The sequence below is a fragment of the Eublepharis macularius genome, chromosome 11 (assembly GCF_028583425.1).
Source record: "Eublepharis macularius isolate TG4126 chromosome 11, MPM_Emac_v1.0, whole genome shotgun sequence".
NCBI lineage: Eukaryota > Metazoa > Chordata > Lepidosauria > Squamata > Eublepharidae > Eublepharis > Eublepharis macularius.
The window spans coordinates 95,102,213-95,127,017 of NC_072800.1; the positions used below are offsets into that span (position 1 = coordinate 95,102,213).

Genomic DNA, 24,805 nt, shown 5'->3' on the forward strand with positions numbered 1-24,805 from the left:
ATTCTCCATATAAAGGAAAAAAGGAATGGAAGTAGAAAGGTGTGACCCCTGTCCTAAAGCTTCCAAGTGTCAATTCTCTCTGTGACTAGAACAGAGCAGGGCTGGAGACCCCTGGTTTAAAAAGCCTGAAGCAGAAAGGGAGGGGGGGGGAATAAAATCTTGTTGGAGTGAAACAAAGAGAGAAACTAAGGAGTGAAGGGGTAAAAATTGTGTTGTAGCAGACTCACAGCAAACCAAAGAAAGAGAAAAGGAAAAGGATGTTGTTCCATAATATTCCTATAGACCTCTTATTGCTGACGAAATTATTTTTTGAGAAGATAGGAGACAAATAATAAGTGGTTTAGGCCCACAGGTGAGTGAGTGCTTGTCTTCTTTTGCTAATTTATGCTGTGAGGAGGTTTCTTTAAAAGATGGGTGGGAAGAAACAGCCAGAATGAAACACCAGAGCCAGAAAGTGTAGACGGAGAAGCTTCAGGAGAGCAAGCAGAGAGATTCCTTAAAATGTAGTCCTCAAGTATATTAATACAGTTGTGTTAATTAAGAGAAAAACATTTTCTGCACTATTTACCAACCAGAGAACACCATGTGGTGCCAGAAGTGGGATGTATATTTCCAAAATGGTTGTGAAGCCAGAAAGAGTGAATCAGAAACAGGCTGGAGCAACTTGGAGTCTCAGATATGCTGGCTCTCTCTGATCATGCAGCCGACAACCGGAGAAGATTTAACAGCAGTTTAACTTTTTCCATGGAAAGTCAAAATGACACTTTTGAGAGGTATGTTTTTCGTACAAGAAAGCAATGCAAGGCAGAGATGTTTTGTGGCTGATTTTTTAAAAAATTGGGTCAAACGTGTGACTTTGGCAAGCTTACTGATTCATCAAAAAGGGATCAAATTGTCCTAGGCACCCAGGATTGCAAATCAAGGGGCAGATTGCTAGAAAAAAATCATACATTAGAGCAGTCAATTGAAGTGTGCCGAGCTGCAGAAGTCACGCAAAGGACAAGTTCTGCTGAGTCTGTAGATAGAATTGGCTCTTCTGTAATCCATAGCAGAGTGCAGAGGGGAATCCTGCAACAACCAAGTTTTCTCCTGCAGAGCAGCAAGGGGAAAAAATCTGCAAGCCACGGTGGTGGGTGTGCAGTGCAGGGCTTATGATAAAACTTGCTTGTGGTGAAATTTGCACCAAATGCAAAAAGATGGACCATTTTGCTAGAGTTTGCAGACAACAGCAGAGGGCAAAGAAGGTCATCTCTGAGTCCAGTGTAGGAATTCTACATCAATCAGGCATATCAAAGGATTGGACGATAATATTAGAAGCAAATTGTTGCAGTGTGGTGAATTTTAAATTGGACACTGGAGCACAAACGTGATTACTGAAAGTGTGGTAGCTGGGTTACAGCACACACAGCACACAGCACAGCAACCTTTATTGGCATAAATAATACAGACAAAACAGGAGAAATGTTGTGGAATAAAGGGTTACAGAGAAAACCCAGGTATAGCGATGAACGGAAAGTGAAAGGAAGGCCATATTTGGGGGGGGTGGGGGGAGTAATTCCAAGTGCACATACTTAGGAATTTGATTTTTAGTTTTACTTCATTTCTCCCCAACGGAGACCTAAAATGGCTCACATCATTCGGGTCTCCTCCATTTCATCTTCACACGTAGCCCTGTAAGGTAGGTTGGGCTGAGAGTTTCTGTGACTGGCCCAAGCGAGCTCCCCTGGCCGAGCGGGAATCGATCCGGCGGCCGAGAGTGTCGCGTTTCTTATTGCAGCCGAGGAGGCGTCGCCTGCATCAGGCCTCAAAACGAGGCTCCCGGCCGCCCGCCAGGAGGCAGCAGAGGCCGCCCGAGCAGCCCCGCCGAAAGAGGCCCGGAACGTGCAGGCCGGAAGCGCCCTCTAGCCTCTGAATCTCTATGGCCGCCCCGTCGGGCGGCGCTCCCAATCCGAAGAGGAGGCGGGCGTGTGAGCGGCGGGCGTGCTGGCCAACCGCAAGAGACGCCGGGGTCCTCTTCCGGGGGCAGCCCGCGCAGCAGGAGGCCCCTTCCTCCTCTTCGCGCCCGTGGCCAAGTGCGGCTGCCCGGGGAGGCTCCGCGGCGGCCCCGCATGGCCTGGCTGAGCGCGCTGGCGGCCCCGCTGCGTTGGGGTAGGCGGCGCAGGACCGGCGGGGGGGGGGGGCGGCGGCGGCGGCGGGGCGAAGGCGCCTCTGGCGGGGCCGGGCCGGGCCGGCCTCCCCTCCCTCCCTCCGGGCGGGGCCCCCGGCGGCCGAGCTGCGGCAGGAGGAAAGGGGCCGCGGCCGGCGGGGGCGGGGGGCGGGCGTGCGGGGAGGAGGCCGGCCGGTGGCCGCAGCAGCCCTCGAGGGGACTGACCTTCCCTCCCCTCCCGCCCTCCTCTCCCTCCCTCCCGCAGGCTCCTGCGCGGCGGCCCTCCTGCGGCCTGCGTCCCTCGCCCGGGCGGGGCCCCCCGGCGCCGGCATGGCCACCCTCAACCAGCTGCACCGCCTGGGCCGCCCCAAGCGCCCCCCGCCCAAGCCCGGCCCGCTGGAGGGCCGGCCGCAGCTGAAGGGCGTGGTGCTGAAGACCCTCATCCGCAAGCCCAAGAAGCCCAACTCGGCCAACCGCAAGTGCGTCCGCGTCCGCCTCAGCACCGGCCGGGAGGTGGTCTGCTTCATCCCCGGCGAGGGCCACAACCTGCAGGAGCACAACATCGTCCTGGTGGAGGGCGGCCGCACCCAGGACCTGCCCGGCGTCAAGCTGAAGGTGGTGCGCGGCAAGTACGACTGCGCCCACGTCCAGAAGAAGAAGTAGTGAGCCCGCGGCGCGGGTGGCGGCTCCCCCGCTGGTCGCTGGAGGGGAGGGAAGCAGCGCCCTGGCTGGGGTTTCCCGTGGACGGGACCCCCCTCCTTCCAGAAGGGGCTCTGGCCCATTTCAGGCTCAGCTCCTGGTGACCTCTGTGGTTAGATGAGTGCAGCCCTTTCCTGCACACTTACCGATTATATAATAAAACTCTGAGTGTGAAATCTGAGCTGGAGCACTGACTGATTCTCCCCAACCCGTCTTACTCTGCCAGATTCTTGCCTGCTTCTAGGCCTCGGTCCTGAGGCAGACTACTGGATAGCTGGGCTCATTTTAAGGAATCTGTCCTGGACCAGACTTGGTCATCCCTTGAGACTGGTGCGCAAGTAAGTAAAACCTGGATCCAAAGATTTGGACGTCGCTCCCAGGGAGGGTCGCCGTAGTGCCTGCCCTCCTGGAGCGGGCCTGTTTCCGAGAGACTGCTCACTTGTTGCCGCCTGCTTGGCAACCCCAGTCAGTGCCATTCGAAGGTGCTTTCTTGTTGAGATGCAAGGCATGATTCTCCTTCATTGGTTTTATCAGGTTTCCTAATCTAAACAATAGTAAAACTACTTCCTATGGGTGGTAGTCAGCATTGGGATAACCCAGCAGTGGTTACTCCCTGCCACTCACCCGACCACTACCCTTAAAGCCACCGAAGGGCTTGATAGATATTTACTTCCACTGTCCGGTCTGCTGGAGGGAACAAAAAGCTGCTACCAAGCAACCCTGAGGGGCTTTGGGGTGGAAGGCTTTTTTGTGTCCTGCAAGCCAAGGCAGCAGTCCTAACCACCCTGCCATCTGGCTCCAGAGTCTTCAGTGCAGGATGAGGGGGGAAGAGCCAGAACAGGCCAGCCTGTTAGCTGATGAGGATGGCAGCCTGGGGCAGGTAGCTAATAGCATGATGCAAACGCAGCCCCCAAAGCAGAGATCCTTCAGTCTCTGGTGGGCCCAAGAAAACTCCCCTGTGCAGGAACAGAGAAGGCCGAACAGCTCACTCCTCCTCATGGCCTCCAAGCAAAGCAGTCTGTTGTCACAGACAGTGGAGGCAAGGCAAGGCCCCTTCCCCCAGCCAGCAAGGTGGGTGGGAACTGGTTTCTCATTCCTGACTTGCTGGCCCTTCCATGCCGGGCCTGGGGCACAGAACGAAGCAGCCTGTGTGCCCCACCCCAGGGCTTCATCATGAGTTTGTAGAACTGCTTAACGTACTCGTGCCGTATCACGAAAGAACGACTGACTGTGGATAGTGAGGAAAACATACTCTGTGGCTGCTCAGAGAAACACTTTGCCTCAGCAAGATTCACGACCACTGAACATCAACCTTGCTGAATTTTGGAATCCCTGCAGAGGGAGCTTTCTGGAGAGCAGGAGCACGTAGAACTCCCTGCGTCTACATGAACCGGGGGCCTGGCTGCGGTGTTGATACTGCCCAAGGCCATTTAGGCAATGGCCGGCAGAGGTTGGGGAAAGGGGGGCCTGGATAGTCCTCAGCTGCTAGGGAGGAAATGGCTCCTGGAACCAGGGCATCTCCCCCACCCCGATGCAGTGGCCTAAGAGAGCTCCAAGCCAGGAGGGCGCAGCCGCAGAGATGGGTGGGTTTCAGAGTGAAGCTGCTCTCTCGGCTCGTCCCAGATCTACCCCTGTACCAGTTTTCCTTCCACTGTATGTGGCTACTGGTTCTCTACCCTGCATTTAGTCGGACTTTTAGAAAAGGGAATTGTGTCCATGCTTCAAAATGTATTCAGCGTTCTGGTGCGTTGGCAACTCTTTGGTGTATTTAGGGAAACAATCCTGCTCTAGGAGATAGATCAAGATGGGCAGCTGCGTTAGTCTGTCTGTAGCAGAAGAAAAGAGCGAGAGTCCAGGAGCACCACTAAGACTCAACGACATTGGCGGTGGGGTACGAGCTCACTTCAGAAGAGGAAGCTCGTTTGAAAGGTGTCCACTGACTTCTTTGAAGAAGAAACCCATTTATTGAAGCGGTTCAGGATTAAGGTTTACAACCTCCAGCTAAGAAGATTTTAGAAAAGGTTTAGAAAAGGTAAAACAGTGCAACCGGTAAAGGTGTACTTCACCAGCGTGTGTCCCTTTCCTCTCTGAAGCAGGGACGCACAGAAGGGGAATGTAACCTGAGTAAGCCCATCCCTTGTCCCCACCCCTCTTGAGCAACGTCAAACCTGGGAAGGGGGTGCCAAGCACGGGTGGGGGGGGCATACACACACACGTGCGCACACACACACACACAGCCCTTTCTCTTTTCACAGCTCTTCCTCCTGCCGCCTCTTCTCAAAGAGAGCACAGTATGCCTCGCGGATGCTGTGCGCTTCCCCCATCTCTTCCAGGTCGGAGGGGCCGTCCCCAGGGCTCTCCAAGGCCGCAGAGGGCAGATCTGCGTAGTCCATGCCCTCCTCCCACCCATCCTGCATGGCCTCGTTCCTGCTCTCACAGATGTTGTGCAGGATGCAGCAGGCAGTGATAACCAGAGGCACGTTCTTCTCCGCCACATCCAGGCGCTTGAGCAGGCACCGCCAGCGCCCTTTCAGCCTCTCGAAAGCATATGTCACAGCCATGCGGCACTTGCTTAAGATGGCGTTGAAGTGTTCTCGGGGCCCGCCTGTGACATTGGGGTAGGGCTTCATAAGCCACGGCCTCAGGGGGCAAGCAGGCCCCCCCAGCAGGACCGGGCCCATAGCTACCCCTTCGATCTCAGTGGTCGTCTGAGGCCCAAAAGTGCCTTTTTCCATCCGCTCGAAGAGGGGGGAGCCCCATGGCAGGCCGGAGTCCTGCATCCCGCCAGACCAGCCCGCGTACACGTCCATGAACTGGCCTGCGCTGTCCACCAGGGCCTGCAGAACCATGGAGACGAGGCCTTTGCCGTTGATGTAGGCATAACCTACGTGTGGCGAGCAGAGGATGGGGATGTGGGTCTCGTCCACCACCCCAAGGCAGTTGGGAAAGCCGACCCTTTCGAAGCCACCCATGACGGCCTGCGCATCTCCCAGGCGGATGATGTGCTTCAACAGCACGTCGTGAATAGCCTCACACACCTCCATCACAATGACTGATGCCGTGGACACCCCAACGCCAAACTGGTTGGCGACAGACCTGTAGCTGTCTGAGGTGGCCAGCTTCCAGAGGGTGAGGGCGACTCGCTTGTCAACAGGGATGGCAGCGCGCATGTTGGTGTCCTCACGCTGCAGCACAGGCCGCAACTTCTCAACCAGGTCCAGCACTGCCTCCCGGGACATGCGGAAGTAGCGGACCCACTCCCCGTCATCAAACTGGCCAGCAACCAGGTTATCCCACCAGTCTGTTTTTTGGGTCTTGCTCCAAACTGTCCGGTCATTTGGGCGGTAACTGGCCCCGAGTAACATGCGCGCCATGGCCGCACGTTGCCTTCTGCGGCGTAAGCGGAGATCACGCATGCGTTTTGCAGAGGAACTGGGGGCCTTCCCTGGATGCCAAGCTGAGAGGCAGAAAGAAGTTGAAGGGTTAGTCCGGAAGAAGCCGTTAACCAGCAGTCTCTCTAGGACCCAGTTTACAAGGGGCAACAGGGGGACAGGCACAAGGTCTGGTCAGCACAGCCAGGATCCATCCAGGCAGACTTCTGAGGGGCCCTCTAACTAGTTCCTCCCCCCACCCCCACCCCCAGCAATGTGATAAAAATGTGCAAGCAGCACTGTGATGTCCTTGGCAAGTGGAAGGAAGTGCAGGCTGAGAGTTTGGTGCCAAAGCCCTCTGGCCAGAGTCCCCAAGGAGCAGAGGAAGAGGCTGCCCTGGGCTACCTCCACCCCACCCCAGCCAGCTGAATCCTGGCTGGTGCCACCTCCCTCGAGGCCCTGTGCCCAGCTCGCCCTGCCCACTTACTCTGTGTGCTCCCCTGAGCTGCAGTGCTGGAGGGGTGCTCAGGTGCCAGCGAAGTGATCTCTTGCCAAAAGCTGCTGGCGGCAGAGAGCCCGTTGAAAGGAGCCAGCACCATCTCTTGCTGCTGGAGGTGACGGGGTACAGCGGAGGGGTCATGGCCTTGCAGTCGCAGTGGGAAGCCAGGGAGTCCCACAGCCCGGGGGTGTGAGGTGCTTTCCTCTTGCCTGGGCAGCTGGTAGCTGGGAACCCCCCTCACAGGGGCTGTAGGGTCCTGCTTGGAGAGATGCCCCTTGAAGCCAGGAGTACTCGCCGCCTGGCTGTATTGGCCCTGGTGGGGCCTCTGGAGCCGGTAGTCGGGGAGCCCCACGGTTTGGACGCAGCGTTCCTGGTCTGGGAGAGGCAGCTGGTGCAAGTCAGAACCATCGAGGGACAGCATGGGCATGAACCGTGGCTTGCCCGGCATCTCCTCCCTTCGATGCCTGCTCTTTCGGCCCTTCTGCTTGGCGCGGTTGGCACAGACCTTGGGGACAACTAGTCCCCGGCTGATCATCAGGAAGCGGTCCAGCAGGGAGAAGAAAGGCATAGTCTGCCGCGCACGGTTGGAGTGGAGGTTGCCGTCTTTGATCTCCTTGAAGCCCCTCCGCAGATCTTTGGCTCGCTGCCGGCACTGCTCCAGGTTGCGGTGGAAGCCCAGCTTCCCCATCTTATCCGAGAGGCGCTTGTATTGCACCTCGTTCCGGTAGTTGTCGTAGAGCGCCGTCTGGACACAGTCGTCCCCCCACAGCTCCACAAAGGCTTTGGTCTCGGAGATAGTCCAGTGAGCCGCCCGCTGGCGGACCTGCTCCATGGCTTTCTGGTGGCTGCAGGAACGGAAGGAGAAAGGAGTCAGGAAGCTCTGGAGCCAGTGAAAGCACCAGGGAAGGAGAAACCGTATTATAGGTATTCTGGGTATGTGGGGAGGTACCGCATGGAATCTCCAATGTCTTTGCCTCATGATGATGATGATGATGATGATGATGATGATATAAACCATGCAAGCTGGGGACCTGCAAGACTTGGGGGGGGGGGATCCCACCCGCCCTCCCACTTGCTTGCCCTCCCAGTCAGGCACTCGCCTGCCAGCCTACCCAGTGGCTCACAGGGCAAGGCAAGGGGGGGAGGGGCTGGTTCTGCCCTTCTCCCCCCACACCTGCTGGTCTGCTGCACTGCTGCCTTGGGGGCGAAGGAGGCGGAGGGGCCTGACTGGAAGGGTTCAGCCCCTCCCCCCACAGGCACATGACGCTCCACAGGCCCCTCCCCCTCCTACGTGGCTCCCCTTCCTCGGGAGGAGGGGGGATGCTTCCAGGGGGTGGAACTGTATTGTCTGTGATTGCCCAAGCATCACAACTTGGTTTTGAGGAAATTAAGCGCTCCCACATCATTTTTTCCAGATTTTTCTGAAACCTGGGGGCATCCCCAAAGTTTGTTTTTTAAAAAATCTCCCATCTCTTTCCATGGCTCCAGTTTGTGAATCGAAACGTTTCTGCAAATGGGGCCATGCTTACGATGAGAGATGCCGGCTTATTTTAAGATGCCAAAGCCACTAAACTGTCCTGAGTTCAAACGAAACAAACGGGGGGGGGGTTGGTCTCAAGGACCTCCATGACGGGGATTGTGGGTGCCGTGCCCAGAACTCCTGCCGCCTCTTGAGCACTGAAGGGCCCCAGCTCCTTTTGCGTGGCGAGAAGTTGCAAAGCTCCGCTTCGCTCTCCGGAACGAAGCAGCTGCCCTGTAAAAGGGTTCGCCCTCGCGTTGCCAGGTGGCCCGTCAGAGGCATCTGGGCAGCTGGCATGCAGGGCACGAAGGCTACATCTCCTGCTGCTGCTGGACTCAAAGACCATTTCTTCGGAGGCAGATTGCCTCTGCATATGGAGGTTCCATCTTGGTGGCATGACCGAATGCCCTCCACGGACCCACCCTGGGCATGCAAGCTGAGCACCAAATAAACACGTGGCTTTAAGCAAGGCACCCCCCCCCAACCTCCCACCCTCACGCTCAGGTGGTTCTTAACGACAAAAGCAATGACTTCTGCCATCCAGGCCAGCGGCAGAAGGCACCTGCGTGCCGCAGGGCCCCCATCCTCTCACCTACAGTACATGTCGTCTGGCTGTCCAAAGGGAAGGGAGCCGTGGAGCAAGTCGGGCTTCTGGTCCGCCAGAAGGGCGGTTTTGCAGCTGCAACTGAAGCACTTGAAGAGCTTTCCCAGGGCCAGCTGTGTGCGGATCCGTCCCGCCTCTTGCTCCTCGTAGACAAAGTTGTTGTTGCAGTCGATGCAGGTGAAGCCCGGCTGCTCCCGGCGATGAATGCTCTGGTGGGCTGCGAGGCTCCCGAGAGTGCCAAAGAACTTCCCACACTCTGGGCACGGCAGGGCTCGCTCGCTGAAGTGGACGCGGAGCAGGTGGGAGATGAGGGTCTCTCTCTCTGGGAAGCTCTGGCCACAGTCCTTGCAGTCATAGGGAGGCGGGCCCTTCAGCTTCTCCTCCTGCTTGACACAGAACTTGGGGTCTGCCGGGGAAAGGACAAAGGAGAACGGGAGGTCAGTGGGCAGGTCTGGGCAGGAGGAAGGAGCCTCCCGAGGGGGGCCGCAAGGCCCTCCCTGCAGCCCAGCGCCTGGTGTCTGTCCAAGGTGCCTGATGCTCCAGAGGGGGACACGGGAGAAAGCCCTTCCTGCCCACAGCTGAATCCCAGTGCCCAGCACTGGCTTTGCCCGTAAGGGGGCCAAACATGCCCTGCCCCACCTGGAAACCTCCAGCCCCCCTACGCAGTCAGCGATCAATCCAAACAGCCCCCTCCCCCCGCCCCAGTCTCTCCCACTGCCTGGACATATGTCCAGAGAGTTCTTGCCCGCTCTCTTTGCTGAAAAGAGCTGCAGCCACACACGAATGGAAGGGGTGGTGGTGGCGGCAGACAGGAGGGTTCCTTGAGCAGCTAGGAGGGGGGGGGGGCCGCTTCCCATTCCCTCCATGCCTGATGGGCCAGGGCCAGACCTGCCTCCAGGGAGAGCAGCCTGGGGACTCCCCGGCGCCAACACTGCCACGAGCCCCACGGGCCACTCACCAGGACTGGAGGCAGCGGGAACTTCTACCCCTTCTTCTTCTTCCGAGTCAGTCTTCTTGCTTGTCCGCTCTGCGTCCAGCTGGCCCCCAACTCCCCGGGGAGCCACGTTCCTGCAGGCTGTCCCACACAGAGAAGAGGGGCCGTCAGTCCCGCCTCCTGTACAGGGCAGAGAGGAAGCAAAGGCACCGATTGAGGGCAGGCAGGCAGCCTTCGTGCTCAGGCCTGGGAGTGAAGCAACCCGTTTTTGAGGGGAAAGGAGGGAGGGAGGGAAATGGTTCCCAGAGCGCCACCCCCCTCCCAAGAACCACTGCAGCCCACCGGTTAACAAGAGGCCTGGGAGGCTGAGGTGCAAGTGGGGGGACTTCTGATGGCCAATCACCTGTACAGTTCAAGCTGTCCTGAACCACGAAGGAAAGCGGGGTTGAAAGATTCAATAAATAACAAGTAACTTCATAAACCTTGGCTTGTCTCAACTGGGCTGCCACTCACCCTCTCTCGCTTATCCTACTGATACTTGCTGTTTGTTGGGGGGGGGGCTCCAAGGGGCAGCCTCCCATCCGGGCATTTATCAGCTACACGCCACCCCCACTCACAAGGGGCAGGGGGATGTTTCTTGGCACAGGGCACCTGCTTTCCAACAATTGCTGCCTGTTGCCGTGGGCTACCTTGATTCTCTGTTCTCTATCTTGCAGCTCCACCTGCTTTTACACTCTGGCTGGTAGGGTACTGCAGAGAAGGTGTGTGTGTGTGTGTGTGTGTGTGCCCACATGCAACTGCTCCCCCTCCAAGACAGGCAAAGCTGAACCAGATGAGGCACAAGAAAACTCTGAAGAAGTAGAACCAGCTCCCTCTTACTCTCTCTGCAGAAGTTCAGTAAAGATCACATTTCTAAAATTTCTCAACATCTTAATTTTGTGCAAAAGCAGCCCTGCAGTTCCCTCAGCCCCCGCCCCCCAAAGAAGTGAGCAGGGTGGGTGGGCACCCTTCCTTCTGGCCTACGAATTGCTTGGGGAGACTCGATTCAAAGTTCCATATGTTTTAGCACGTTTTCTGGATTTTTAATAGTTTGATCCGAGTTGTTGCAGCTTTTCTTGGCAGTTTCATGTTTTTGTTGCATGCATTACACTACATGGTAACTCAGTACAAAGAACAGTTACAGCTTTGTGGTGCTGATGTTCTTATGTTTTATTTTGTGGGCTGCCTCAAGCAGGCTTGGTGAATTGGTGGCGCAGAAATAATCTTAATAAAGGAACAAACCAACCAACTTTTGGTTCACCTATGAAGAGAGTTGGGGGTGGAGAGGGATGACCGTTAAACAACACGGGAGCATGCAGGCCAAGGGAACGGCCTCCCTTTCTCTAGGCTTGAAGCATTTTCTTCCCAGCCGGGCACCAACACCAGGAATCAGCTCAGCGCAGTGAGGTAAGAGAGGATGCGTGTGTGTGTGCGTGTGTAGAAGTGTCTCCCCACAGGTTCCATCTTGGCTTGCTGAGCAAGGAAGAGAAACTCGCCCACTGAGGTGGCCACCCTTCCCTGTGCCTCACTGGCAAATGAGGATTTAGTTGCACGTAGACCACTCTGCCCTCTCTGCCTAGAGTATTGCTGTAAATTCTGTAAAATTTATCTCCACTCGGTTGAAAGCAAAGAAGTTACACCCCCCCCCTCAATAGTGCCCATTAAAACCAATGGAAATGTATAATGAATTGGAAGTTATAAGTATAATAAAAGAAATAAAAAAACGTTAAAAGAATCTGAAGAAAAATTCTGTGTCAAGCCCAAGTCAACTGTTGCCCAGCCACTGCAGGCAACCGTCCCCTGAAGGCGGAAATGCCTTTGTGGAGGGGCGGCTGCTCTTCGGAGGGGCGTCCTGAGGTAGCAAGGGAGAGGTAAGGCCTGTTTGCCCCTCAACCCTGTGACAGGCAGGCCCAGCCCTTGGGGCACAGCAGAGGGCTCTGCCACAGGGGTCTCCAAACTGGACCAGCAATGCGCCCTACCACCTATGGCCAAGGGCTCCCCTCTAGGACCAGCCACGGGGGAGACACCGATCTCACTGGGGCACGATCAATAATCTCTCATTTTTTCCTTACAGAAGGGTCAGACCGGTTGATGATGCACATGCCTTTTTCACTGTCCTACTAAAACATCTGAGGGTTATTGAACAGGATTTGACCAAGCAGCCCCCCCCCCCTGCTGTGCCTGTAACTCCTCGGCCCCCTTGCTTCAACGACTGGGCTGCCCAGAAGGTTTCACACTGGAATCGCTCTGGAGAGGAGGGCTGCAGACGGTCCCTCAGTCCCTGCAGAGGTATTTGCCAGTCTCCTGGGCTCAGACAGGTGCAGGGCAACCCCACTGAGCTCGGGGGCCAGAGCTGTGCTGCTCACTCTCTTTCTCTGGGAAGGGGCCAACCAGCGTTGTTTGGCACAGGAGTAATGTCTGGATGGCAGCTGCTGTGGGGCACTGGGCAGGAGGGCCTCTTGCCGTCACGCTTTGCCTCGGGGCGCCTGACTGGAAACAGGATGCTGGAGCAGACGGGCCTTTGGCCTGATCAAGCAGGGCTCTTAATTTGGTGGATGGATGGGGAGAAAGGCCAAGTGTCCACGTGCCAATCCCTGCCCTTCTTTTTACCATGGGCAGCCTCCAGCAGGGCCCCCAGAGGAATGAAGCTCCACAGACAGAAGCCTCGGCCAGCCTGGTCAGTACTTGGGCCAACATGACGATGTGCTGCCCTGCCGACGTCTCCCTGGAGCGTCCAGGGATTGCGGACTCCAAACTTGCTGCTCTGTCCTCCCCCCGCTCCCGAGTCGCTGCAATTTGCACCCTCATCAATAGTACTGATCGTACAGAAGTGCAAGGCCAGCTGAGGGCTCTACAGCTGACTGCCAAACGCAGCCAGCCTAGAGGGAGGGACACCCCCCCCCCCACACACACGCCCAGAGTCTGGAGGGCCTGCCTTCCAGCAGGCTGAGTGAGCGCAATCATCCATGCAGCTCCCAATGTGAGGAAGAAGCGCCACCCCCCCCCCCCCATCACTTACCCAGGCTGGAGACTTCGGGAGTGGCTTCCCAGGTTCCCTCCTGAAGGGGAGGGGCCTCCCCTCGTGCTATCCGGGATAGGATCTCTGGCTGGTTGTCCTGCGCAGAAGCTGTTCAAAAGAGAGATCGAAGAGAAGTCACCTGAGGATGCCTGAGAGGCAAAAGACAGAGCCCACGAGAGAAGGCAGAGGCAGCCAAGGTCTGCCAAGTTGAGAGCAAAAGGAGAACATGAGCCCTTGCCCTCCGGACCACCCAGCCCTGGCGCAAGTGCCACCCTCAGCAGGAGGGAGGGCTCTTCGCGGCCTGTGCAGGTGCCAAGCTAGGCTCCTCCCCTTGGAGCTCGTGCTTCAGCCTCACAGGCCGCCGCCTCCTCCTCAGCTCTTTGAGAGCCCCCAGGCAATTGGTGCATCTGGCAGAGGCGGATTCTGGTGGCCGTAGCAGTGCCCCCAAAGTCCTGGGCCCTTACCTAGAGAGGCCACCAGGGTGTGGTTTTCCTTCATCACATCCCAGTATAGGGCCTTCTGCCAGGCTGTCAGCTCAGCCCACTCCTCTGGGGAGAAATAGACCGCCACATCTTCAAACGTCACCTGAAAGACAAGGCGCTTCTCGCATTCAGCACCAGCTGGCCCCTGCAACAGCAGCAGAAGCCCCGGCACAACTGAGCACCCTCCTTCCCAGCTTGTGTGTTTCCAGCAGAACAGAAAGGGGGGGGGGGCTGCTGTGCTTCCTCCCCTCCTCCAGGGCCCAACCACACTACTGGCTGCGGCACCCACAGGCTCCTGCCCAACCTCTCTGTTAAGTGGAGGTCCTCAGCAATCCAACTCTCACACACACAAGCCCGTCATGTAGTACCTGCCATGTGTCTGTAATGGGCAACCTATTACTCCTCTCACACTCTGGAGAGTTCGGAGTACCTTTCAGTGCCTGGTATGTGGAAGTTCAGTGGGTTATCGCTGCTTTGAAGTTAAACACTTTCACTTCTGTAGCCAACGGCCTTGAGGCCAGATGTGGCTAGTCTGAATTGTATCTTCCCAACTTGCTATTGTCGTCTATCGTAGTCTAAACTCTGATACTTTTTGCCTCTGGCGTTAGCACCAGAATCTCAATGGGCTACTAACCTGGGGGTGGGACATTAACCTGTAACTAACCAGGCTTTCCCTCAATGTGTCACTGCCAATTCCACTGTCTGAGCACCTTGAACCTGACAGATCTCGAATAAAAGTTACTTCAACCAATTCACCTGTGTGATTGCTGTGGAGAACTTGGGGATTTACTTGCCAAGGACTGACGTTTTGGCAGAAGTCCCTAGAAATATCTCTGGAGCCAGCCGCCTGAACGAGGTCATAGCTGGCATGGCGGGAAGGCGCTGCACTGCAAGGACTTACAGACTACAAGACCCCGCAAACCTGCGTGGGCTCAGTACGACTGCACCGATGAGACAGAGAGAGAGAGAGAGTGGACCTCTGGTGGAGAACTCCCCTGAAGCACCACCCAGGTGCCTCTTTGTAAGGCTGGGCTGAGCGAGGGAAGAACCCGGACCTTCTTCCAAGGCCGCTCCAACTCCAGCAAGCAGACACAACCAGCTCCTGTTTAGTAACGCTCATTACTCAGAGAACAGAAAATATTTATTTAGATTGGGGGGAAGCCAGTTTCTGAACTGGACCTGCACGTATCTGGAAGGGCTTTCCCATGCCCTCACTCCACAGCTGACTTGAACTTTTGGTGGGTTCACGTGTTCACGGCTGTGGTTTCAGGTGGGGAGCCACACTGGTCTGCAGTTGAAGGTTCTAGTCCAGCGGCAGCTTCAAGGCCGACGAGATTTCCAGGGCTCCTTTCTTCAGATACGTCTGAGTCTGATGAAGGGAGAACATCGGGGTCTTGGCCTCCCCTGCCATGCTTCGGGGGGCTGCTGGGGAAAGGCCTGGGCCCTAATGGACACGGTGCTCTTAGGTTAGAGACAGCGGCGGCTGTCCTGGGAAAGTGTGCGGAGGATGCTAAGACCCTGACAGAGCTCTGACTCTTGGAAGCTCCTACCCTGGAAATCTCACTGGTCTTGGAGGTGCCACTGGATTCCAATCATGGACGGATCTGGTCAGAGTTGGGAGAATGGATCTTGCAGTGTGTGCAGCTGCCCAGAAAAGCACAACCAGCTGTGACTACCTCAGGAGAGTCAGGCAATGAAACCCTTGGGCCTGTGCGAAGGCATCCGGGTTCCCCTTCTCCAAAGCTGCCTTGAGCATCCCACCTGCCACTCCGTGCCACCCCCAGCTCCACCTTCTCACCTGAGCAATCCTTGAGGGGCTTTGGGGGGGCTTCTCCTGCGCCAGGTGCTCCAAGACCCTCTGATGCCAACACTGCCACGTGCACAGGCCTGGCCAGGCTCCAGGGGGCACTGAACAGTCCTGCAGAGGAACAGCCCACAAACTGGTGCCTTCACAGCCTGGGGGACGAGGAGGAGCACAAAGGATTTGGCACTGAGCTGAGCACGGCAAGGACGCTTGCGGAGCACCACCTCCCCACACCAGGAAGAGCAGGACTCCCAGCCTGCTGCGGCAGGACAGAGGAGGACTCCGGCCTCAGAACACGGGGCACAGTTCCACCTGCCGCCCTCCTGCTCTCGCTTGCTGCCGTTTGCTCCACACAGGTAGCCAAACAAAAAGGCTTCTTATCTGCTTGGCTGGATGGAATGTGCTAAACTGACCCTGCGTGCCTTTGTTTTCGCATGTGAGCTCTCCCCACATTCACACTCTATACAGCCCAGCAGAGTGCTAGGTGCTGCACAAGACACACAAGATACCGGATCCTTTTGAGATTCTTATTTTTTAAATAACAACAACAACAACTGCGCTTATATACCGCTCTTCTAGACAGATTAGTGCCTCACCCAGAGCAGTGAACAAGTTAAGTGTTATTGCAGAATCCATTAGATAAATCATCTTCCTGATATTCAATATCATGGTAACAGCTAGGAATAAACCCACTTTCATCTGTGTTAATATTTTTGGAAATTACCCCATTTAACTTGTTTGCTAAAATCAAAGGTTAGAGCTTCATAATCATAGCTCAACAGACAAACTGGGTGGCAAGAGCTAATACTTATATGAGGACCTTTCCTGGCTTAGGCGTTACCACCGTCTTTTATTCAGACCCAGAATTCGCCTGAGGAGACCTGCATTTGCTACAGACAATAAAGGAATAGCAAGGACCCCCCCCGACCCCCCCCCGGGGGTGAGGCCGTCAAGGCCTCGGGGGGGGGATTCTTTTTAAGGCTTTTTCTTGCCTTAAGAACTTCTTCACAGATGTAATCATATTGAGATCCTTTTAGCCACCCTCTGAGGAAGCCCAGGATCACTGCCTTAAGCGATCTAGTGAGTGGTTGAGGGAGCTACATTTGGCCTGGGATCTCCCAGACGGCACATCGTTCGCTTTGCCATTCAGCTCTGCCACCCGAGGCTTCGGGATCAAACGCTGTCCGGAAAGGAAGCCACGTGGAGCGCTCTCTCTCTCGCTCGCGCTCTCTGCTAACAGCAGACTCAAACGGGGAGGGGGGACAGATGCTTGGCTGCCCCCAGGTGTGACAGCCTTGACTGCTGCTGCCTCTCCCTCACCCCAGAAGGGAAGTCAGCAAAAAAGGCAGCACAGGTCACGTCCCACCAGACTCCCCCTCCAGTATGGACCTGGGACTTCATTCAGACCCCCCCCCCCAAATACCTGAGCTGCTCGCAGCGTCCAGGCCTGGCACATCTGGCGTGGGAGGATCCGGCAGAGCCGCCTCTCTCTCGCCGCTCGGCTCCCAGAGGCACACGTGCTCCTCCATTTCACATCCCTGCTTGTGGCCCACTTCCTCCAGGTCAGCAACGGTCCCCCCTTTGGAGACGCAGACTGGGATATAAGAAAAAACACAAGAGACGTTTACACGCTCAGTCCAGGCCGGCACACGTCTCGATGTGTCTCGTCTCTTCTTTAGAAGGTGCTCAGGCTGGGGGATGCCCTGCAAGCCCATAAACCTAAAGACACCTACAGGTGAATTTACCTGTTACCTGCAGGCAACAGCTTCGGATGCCCGGCCCCTCTCTCCTGACACGTGCTGGAGCTCTAGCCAGACCCTTCCTCTGCCCTGCTCCAGAAGCCGAGTCTGCAGGTACTCAGCAAGGCACGGCTGCCCCACCCTCACCTGCGTGCACTGCGGCAGGTCCGGAGGGGCCCCAGGTAGAAGCTGCTGCAACGCGGAGTGAGATCAAGTCCGTTCGCAGCAGCCTCTGCTGGGGGGGGGGGCTTCCCAGTACCCGGGGTTTTGCGCAAGACCTTCTCTTGCCCACTGTTACAGCCACTACGCAACTGCAGTCTCTTCCACTGGCCAAAGGTGGACTTGCCCAAAGCCCGCCCGCCCAAGCTTGGCAGGTGGAAACTTTGCAGGGCCTGGAGAGCAGAAGGGAGGGGGGCAGCCAGCACCTTCTGTTGGGGGGGGGGGTGCTCATCCTCGTTTTTCCTGCCCTGCCCGGGCTGCCGCTGGCCGTGGTGGCTTGGCAAGCTTCGGTGGGGCTCCAAGCTGTACCCTAGAAAAGCCCGAGAGTGTGAAGCAGCAGGTCGGAAAGACGCCCAGGGCCTCGCCCCGGGACTCCGTGCTGACCTCCTGCGGCACCAGCTCTCCGGAAGGCTCATTTCTTTTTTCTTCGTTTCTGTTCCACCCTTCCCCCCAACGGGGACCTAACGTGGCGCACATCACGCTCTTCTCCATTTCATCCTCACAACAATCCTGTGAGGTAGGTGTGGCTGAGTGTGCGTGACTGGCCCGAGGGCACCCAGCGAGCTTCTACGGCAGAGGGGGGAGTCCAACCAGGGTCTCCCAGCTCCTAGGCCAACACTCGGACCCTGGCACCACACGGGCTTTCAAAGCGGATTGGACAGACTCGTGGAGAGAGGCCTGTCGGTGGCCACTAGCCAGGGCGACGAAAGGGAGCCTCCACACCCAGAGGAAGCAACCACACCCAGAGGAGGGCAATGCCAGGAGAAGGCCTCGGCCTCGCGGCCCTCTGGTTGGCCCTCCAGAGTAATGGCCTGGCCACTCTGTGCGGCAGGAGGCTGGAGGAGGCGGACCGTGCTTGGTCTGACCCAGCCAGGCTCTTCTGAGGTCCTTCTGGCTTGCTGAGTTGCGGCCTTCCCCGTGGATTCCGGCAGGGTCTGGCGGCTGCAGGACCCCAGCCAGGGCGTTCCCCCTCCCAGCCTCAGGCACATGGGCCCAGGCACCGCACTGCAGCCGAGCAGGTACAGCATGGATGGGCGAGCCAGGAGCCCTCCCAATCCACCACCGTGAGCCCCACGAGGGGAAAGGAAAGGTGCTGCTGAATAGGAGGAGAATCCGGAGGAGACAGCTGGACTGCCCGGCACACACGGAACTTCGCCCCTCGGCCTCGGCCGGCTGCTGGGCCCTGAGTGACTCCTGCTTGTATCTTAGTTGGCCAAGAGCCTTTATCAGCCCTTCAGGAGTGGAGCAACCCAAGTCTCGACTCTTGGTAGAGGCCAACCGGCAGGCCAGAACTCCCCGAGCGTCTCAGCTGATCTGCCTCATCCTACCGGCAAATCACCTCCTTGGATCTCTGTCGTTTAGACAACGTAACCCACACTTCTCAGTATCCACGCTGTCAAAAGCCAGGCAGAAAACAAAGAGGCCAATACACGCAAACAGGACAACAGAGGGAATGAACAAGTGAAATGGGGACCGAAGAATCTCCCCAGCAGGCATCACAACTGCTGAAGACCCAAGCGAACAGGCCGGGCCTTCTGCAAACGCGCACAGGCCCTGATCTCACTGGTCTTCCAAGCCAAGATCCACAGAACAAGCACTGCCCCTGGTCCCGACAAAGGGATCTCTCAGGGCCAGAACCAGGCTGTGGGCTGGGAACAGCCCAAGCCCCCTTGCTGGCCCTGGCGGCGCAGGAGTCAGGGCAGCCCAAGCCTTTAGGAGGTATAGCTCCTCTTAATCTTTTAAAGTGACATGAATAGTTGTGGCCAGATTCCGCTTTGTGCCACAGCAGGCATCGCCACCTCTTCATAGGTCCCAGGGCAGCCACGGCAAGGGAGATGCCGCATCTTGCTGGGTTCAGCTTCAGCCCCTCCCCTCTCAGCCAGCAGGTTACGGGCCTCTGCAGCTGCTCAGGGAAGAGACGACCTCTCCAGGCTCAGAGGAAGAAGAGACTGGAGCCAGGGATCACCTGCCCCGAGGAGAACCCTCTCTGCTCTGGCCACCCCAGGAGTTTCATGCAGCTGTCTTCACACCATGAAGGGCAGCAAAGACTACTGGAGGGACCCACGAGAGCTCTCCCAACCGAAGGAGCGGAACCCCACACTCCCCACCTTCTAGCCTCCCCCCACGAAGCCGGGGCAGAATCCCCGTCACGGAGCATCCGAACCCCTGCAGCCAGCCCAGGAGATGGGGGCTCAATGGCACGGAGAACCATGGAGCGTCCCCGAAGGCTCGGCAGGATCACGGTCCCTCTGCCCACCTCCCAGGGCAGCCTCAGTGTCAAACCCTGGCCTGAAACGGATCTTGAGGAGCCATCTCATCCAGAAATCTCTGAAACGGCCTAACCGGAGCACACTGGGCCACCTGCACTGGAAGTTTCAACCCCTCTGGCACTCCACCAGCCCAGGAGCTTGCATGGTCCCAAGGCCAAACGCCCGCTCCCTCCTGGCGGACGCTGGCGTGGCTCCTAACAACTCCAGCGGATGGAAAAGGTGCCCTCGCTCATCCCTCCCCAGCCAGTCCCAGGATCGCCGGTGGTCACCTGGCCCAGGACACCCACAGCCTCACTGCTGGCTGCCCTTGGCTGGCGGCTCTGCCCTGGCACAGCACCTTTCTCCTCGCAAACAAGCCAAACCCTCCCATGCTGCTAGAAGAATGGGGTCCTCCCCCCGCCCCGTTGGCTCCAGGTGGTGTTACTTTCCCTCCGGCCCCCGGACTCACATCCGGAGCAGAAAGGCAGGTGAGGGTGCTGAAAACGTGCTGAAAGTTGGGGGTGGGTGGAGGAGGAATAAATCCCCCCAAACCTCTGCAGGCTTCTAGATGGAATGCCACTTTCAAAACTGATTTTGGAAAAAAGGGGGAGGGGGCTCTCCCACGCAATCCTCCTGCCCAAAACAGGGACCAAGCCCCTCCTCCGGCAGCAACCTGGAAGCAAGAGCCGCACTGGAGGAGGAGGGGTTTGCCTGTGGGGCCCACCCGCTGCCCGCAGGAGAGCCACTTTCTGGCCCCCAAAGCGCTTGCCTCAGGTCACAAATGTGCCGTGCGGTGAGCTTCTCGCTCCCCATTCAAAGGGCTTACCACCCCTGTTCGCAGGGATCTTAGCAATTCTCCTGACAAGCAGGAGCTAGAGGCAGGGGGGGGCATCCTTTGTGCACCACAAAAGCAGAAGGAATGGGCTTTGCAGGCCCCCCCCCACTACCACAAGTTTGTCCCCACTTTGGGGCACGATTCAGCAGGGAATTTCCTGACACATGCAGGGGGGCTCCTGTGGTGTCCTGCTTGGGGCTTGGCTGCCCCACCTGCTCTGCTTCACATCACACGGAGGTGGAGCTCCTCTGGGGTGACCGTTCTGCAGTTGGGCAGTGATGGGCTGGTGGGCGCGTAAGCCACAGGCAGGGGGGCATGCAAGCCCCCCTGCCCCCACACTCCACAGTGGAGATCCAACCCCTCCCCCCCTTGTGCTTCCTTCAAAATCCGCCTCCCCTGCCAGGCCTTGAGCACAGCCCTCCCCACTGGCTAAGCCTGCACACGTGTGGGCTGGAAGATAGGCAGGGCCTGGCCTCCAGCTCCCCTCTCCCACCTCCCCGTGGGGCACAAACCAACCATCTTGTACTCTTTGATGATATCACACTATTAGTAATAATTATCTCATTATAATTTTCTCAGCCCACCCTCGGAGTGCAGCACTGCCGAATTCAAGTCTGAAGAAAGGCAGGACATTATTCTGGCCTTTGGACCACACAGAGGGGGTTTGAGATCTTGGCAAGGCCTCTCACCCCATCTGCACCAACAGAAGAGAGGGCGGCAGAGGTCCAAGGAGCTGCAGGGGAGAGGGCGCCACCCTCCACCTGCCCCACCCGCGATCCCGTTTCTCCTTCCCCTTTGCAGGCAGGGCAGAACCACGCCCCCCCCAATCCAAGATCAACCCTTTGCTTGCCCCACCTTTTCCCAGTCCCAGAACAAGCTCCCTCTCTCCGTCCAGCAGCCCGGCCTGCTCCACTCCTGCCGGCCTGTGTGGCTCGGTTCCCTCTCAGCATTCCCACAGGAGGTCACACACGCCACGCTCCACTTCACAGATGTGTGAAACTGCAGGTGAGTCACCAAGATCTTTGCCTCCAACCTCTTCAGGCAAGCGTTCCCAAACAGGGGCCACGTGGGAGAGGGCGGAGTTTGGGTGACTCATCCCACCAAAACAGGGGAGTGTGTGAATTCAGCCTGAGTTCCTCTTGGCTTCGGCCTTTAGCGATCCGCCCTCTCCTGTAATCCAGCAGATGCCCAGCAGTTTACAATTTTAAGAATGCATTTGAGGCAAAACACTTAGACTAGAATAAGGACGCACCCTAAAACCTCTGATCACAAAAAGCGCATTCTAAGGATTTGCATTCACCTGAGAAGTCTTACCTGGGGGCCACGATGGCATGCATTCTGCCTCTGCAGACAATGGCCTTTGCCAGAATAAGGGGAAAGGGCAGCTAAGAGACTCTCCCCACCAAGGCCAAAAAACCCAAGGGCCTCTGCTCTGCCGCCAGAAAGCACAGACAGGAGCAGGGGCCCTTCCTTATCTCAGCACGCCCTGGAGCGAGGGCAGAGAGCGACTGTCCTCAGCCAGCTTCACCCTCCTTAGGATGCGGGGGGGGGGGCCTCCCAGGGCAGAGAGCAGCCCTGCTTCCACTCGTGCAATTACCTGCTTGGCAACAGGCCTCCTCTAGGAACAGGGCAGCTGCCCAGCAGATACTTCAGCATTTAACGCTGAAGCCCAGGAGCAGAGATGCGTCTTTCTTTTCAGTCCTGCCCTGGACTAACACCTAAAAAGGCAAATTTTGGATACCCTTCACTTCTAGAAGGGACACTGTCGTGTGTGCTGGGAGCGCGCACACTGCGCACGTCTAGCTAGAGCCTCCAGTCACCTGGAGTTATAAAAAGAAATGTACAGCCAACTCCTTGCCCCTCTTAACTCACAGTGAAGAGGACTAGAGACTTGTATGTTTTAGTTGTAATTAGTACACCATTGCAACCGATTGTTGTAGTACTATACCAATCGAGCTATTATCCATTTTTTAAGTCCCCCCCCCCCCCCTGCACGTATTGGAGATGAAGGGGAAATGGTTGCCAGGGGATCTGAAATGCCAGTGGCATGGGCAGCAAGCACCAGCAAGGAGGCCACCTTCCCATTCACACAGTGCCCAAAGGCACTTGGTCATCTTTCCAAGAAGGCTGCCCCAAACCAACCCTGTTACGGATCGTGACCCCCCCCCCACTTGCTGAAGAGCAACAGACCTGCCTGTCACAGCCTACATCCTATGGGGCCCCAAACAACACCCTCTCGGAAAGCTCCCATGCGATCTGTCATGGCCATCGCTGGCTCATCGTGGAACCAAAAGCCCTGGGGGGGGCGGAGTCTGGGGCGCGCGCCTTCTTCCCCCAACCAAGGTCACTTTCCTGCTGCCAAAAACAGGTGTTTTCTTCACAACGTCTAGAGCTTAACTGCATGGAGCAACGGCCGGTGGGCGGCTGGGATCACGGAAATCTGGCTTTAATGACCCCTGAAGTCACAAAGCTCGCCAGGTGGCCCACCCAGGACCAGTGATGTTTCTCAGCCAAACTTACAAGCAGAGGGGAGAACCCTCAAGACTGGTTGAGCTTCCTGGAGGAAAGATGAGCTAAAAACATGGATTAATAACACAGAGACTTTGCATCTCAAAGGCAGGATGCCTCCCTTCCGCATACCCTGGCTTTTTCCCCTCTAGAGGCTTGAAGATGCTTTATTTTTTTACATACATAAACCTGAGAGGGGTGTGACTCTCTTTCCTGCAAAGCCAGTCGGCAGACGGCTCTCTGCAGGGCTGGGACCAAAGCACGCCACCTTCTCACCACTCGAAGACTCCTTCAAGCATCAAGCCCCTAATGAGGCCTCTCCAGGTGGTCTCGTAACAGCCCCGTCTGACATCGGGAGTTCTCCTCTGAAACTGCAAAGGCCCTTTCCACTGAGGGACGGGTCACTGGTGGCCAGTTTCTGGCTGACTGCCCAGTACTTGCTGGGACGCTTGCAGCTAAGGTGGCTCTCGGGGAGCCTTGGCTTGACCGCTGACTGCTGGAGATGCTTTGGGACTGCCGCCCTTTGGCAAGTCACTGACACAATACAGCTCCCTCCACTTGGCTGTCCTGCTGCACCACAGACTTGATCGAATTAATTCTTGATGGAATCAATGCGGGTAGACTGGGCTTTCAGCTGCGCTCCAGGCACTGATGCCTGCGTAAGGTATCCAAGGAGGACCTGGCTCAGCAGCAATGAATTTCCAGGATTCGGCCTGAGCAGCAGTTGAAAGGTGTCCCAGTGCCGAGTTCCCGCCAAGGCCCAGGAGCCAGGTCCGGTGCCACACAGACAGGCCGTGCAAGCTGGGGACTGACCAGGTCTGCTCCTTGGCTCTTCCCTGGAGGTGACAGCCCCCGAGAGGAACCGGTTCCCCCTCCAAGTCAATGTGAGTCAAATGGCATGATCCTCACGACACAAAATCTGACATTTCAAAGAAATCAGGAACGGAATAGGCAACGTTGCAGGCAGTGGCTGCTTCTCCCCCTACAAAGCAACAGACCCCAAAGTACCACTAGCGAGGAAGCAAGCCTGTGGTTCTGCCCCGTTGAATGCAGGCTAGGGGCTGCCTGAGGCAGGAGAAAGAAGGCCAGACTCCAAACAGGCACAACGGGGCAGGGGGCCCAAAGTGTGCGTGGGGGGGTGGGGTGGCGGGTGGCGCTGCAGAGTCCAAGCGCCATTCACCTGGCTGAGAGTTCTCGGGCTATGCAGGCAGCCCCTCCCATGTTACAGACAGGCTGCGGTTCAAAGCTTGCCCTGATTTGGTTCCAGCCAAGCATGGGCGGGGGGGGGGGGGCACCTTGGTCCGGCGGAAGAGCCTGGCTTTGCACGCCCCTTCAGTCCCCTGCAGCATGTCCAGTTAAAAAACGCAATGAAGTGCCTCTCTCTGCAGGACCCCCGCCCCGCTGCCAGAGGAGGCAGGCCTGACCCGGCCAGCCCCAGGCAACCTGGCAGCGGGTGGGGGCGTTGGGCGGGCATGTGGGGGACGCAGGCCACCCCCCCCCCCGACTAGAAGCTTCCTGGGTGAACTCGGGGCAGTCCCGGGCCCTGGGGAGGGAGCCTACCGTGGGGGGCGTGACTTCCCGGGGGGGGGGGCCGCTCCGACTCCCCTCCTGACACCTCTACTCTGACCTACAACTGTCCTGCTAGGTAGGTTGAGTGCCAGGCCGAGGCTCCCGGGCGCTTGCACCTGGCACCGCCTAGCCCCTCCGCTGGGGGGTGGGGTGGGCTGGGGGGGCCTGCCAGCCAGCGCGCAGGGGCTTGGAAAGAAAGGGGTCCTCACCCAGCGGGGCTGCGGGCGCGCCCCTCGCCGGGGCTCCGTCGTCCTGCGGCGGCGCCCCCTCGGCCATCCCGGCGCGGCGATCCGCGGCTTCTGCGAGACGGGGCGGGCCCGGCAGTCCGCGCCGCCCCTGGCGACTGTGGCCGGCGAAGGGCTCCTCCGTCCCGGGGCGGCGGCGGCGGCAGCAGGCGGTCCGCGCGCGCCCCCTGCAGACGGCCGGTCAGACCCGCCCCGCCCCGCCCCCCCCCGCCCGCGCAGGCCCCGCGGCGGCCCTTTGTTCTCCGCCCCCCCCCCGCAGCGCCGCTCCCTCCCGCCAAGGCGCCCGCGGACCCCCCCCCCCCACCCGGGGGCGCGCAGCAGGGCC

At 57.8% G+C, this 24,805-nt stretch overlaps 2 protein-coding genes across 4 annotated transcripts; one reads left to right on the forward strand and one right to left on the reverse strand.

The window, feature by feature from the left end:
- The first annotated feature begins 1,995 nt into the window (after positions 1-1,995).
- On the forward strand, positions 1,996-3,026 carry MRPS12 (mitochondrial ribosomal protein S12). The gene is made up of 2 exons (XM_054991774.1): positions 1,996-2,148; positions 2,412-3,026. The coding sequence occupies exons 1-2, from the start codon at positions 2,109-2,111 to the stop codon at positions 2,807-2,809; spliced, it is 438 nt and encodes a 145-aa protein (XP_054847749.1). The 5' UTR covers positions 1,996-2,108; the 3' UTR covers positions 2,810-3,026.
- A 1,766-nt stretch (positions 3,027-4,792) lies between these two features.
- LOC129337812 (uncharacterized) lies at positions 4,793-24,658 on the reverse strand. 3 transcript variants are annotated; one of them, XM_054991763.1, is made up of 9 exons: positions 24,445-24,658; positions 16,540-16,710; positions 15,111-15,268; positions 13,295-13,415; positions 12,831-12,938; positions 9,797-9,913; positions 8,827-9,244; positions 6,704-7,560; positions 4,793-6,302 (listed from the first exon to the last, which is right to left on the reverse strand). In XM_054991763.1, exons 1-9 carry the CDS (start codon positions 24,509-24,511, stop codon positions 5,095-5,097), a joined length of 3,225 nt encoding a protein of 1,074 aa, XP_054847738.1. In that variant the 5' UTR covers positions 24,512-24,658; the 3' UTR covers positions 4,793-5,094. The 3 variants fall into 3 exon arrangements, with proteins under 3 accessions (XP_054847738.1, XP_054847737.1, XP_054847739.1); XM_054991762.1 differs by having other exon boundaries at positions 9,797-9,952; XM_054991764.1 differs by lacking the exon at positions 24,445-24,658 and adding an exon at positions 21,014-21,985 and having other exon boundaries at positions 9,797-9,952.
- Between the last annotated feature and the right edge of the window lie 147 nt (positions 24,659-24,805).

Excerpts from the sequence above, each read along its gene's own strand:
- LOC129337812 (XM_054991762.1), bottom strand. The coding sequence starts at position 24,511 with ATGGCCGAGGGGGCGCCGCCGCAGGACGACGGAGCCCCGGCGAGGGGC. Across the intron at positions 9,245-9,796 it reads TCCCGCTGCCTCCAGTCCTG|ACCCCAAGTTCTGTGTCAAG; the intron begins GTGAGTGGCCCG and ends TTTCCCCGGCAG. Across the intron at positions 6,303-6,703 it reads AGCTCAGGGGAGCACACAGA|CTTGGCATCCAGGGAAGGCC; the intron begins GTAAGTGGGCAG and ends TCTGCCTCTCAG.
- MRPS12 (XM_054991774.1), top strand. The coding sequence starts at position 2,109 with ATGGCCTGGCTGAGCGCGCTGGCGGCCCCGCTGCGTTGGG. Across the intron at positions 2,149-2,411 it reads GGCGGCCCCGCTGCGTTGGG|GCTCCTGCGCGGCGGCCCTC; the intron begins GTAGGCGGCGCA and ends TCCCTCCCGCAG.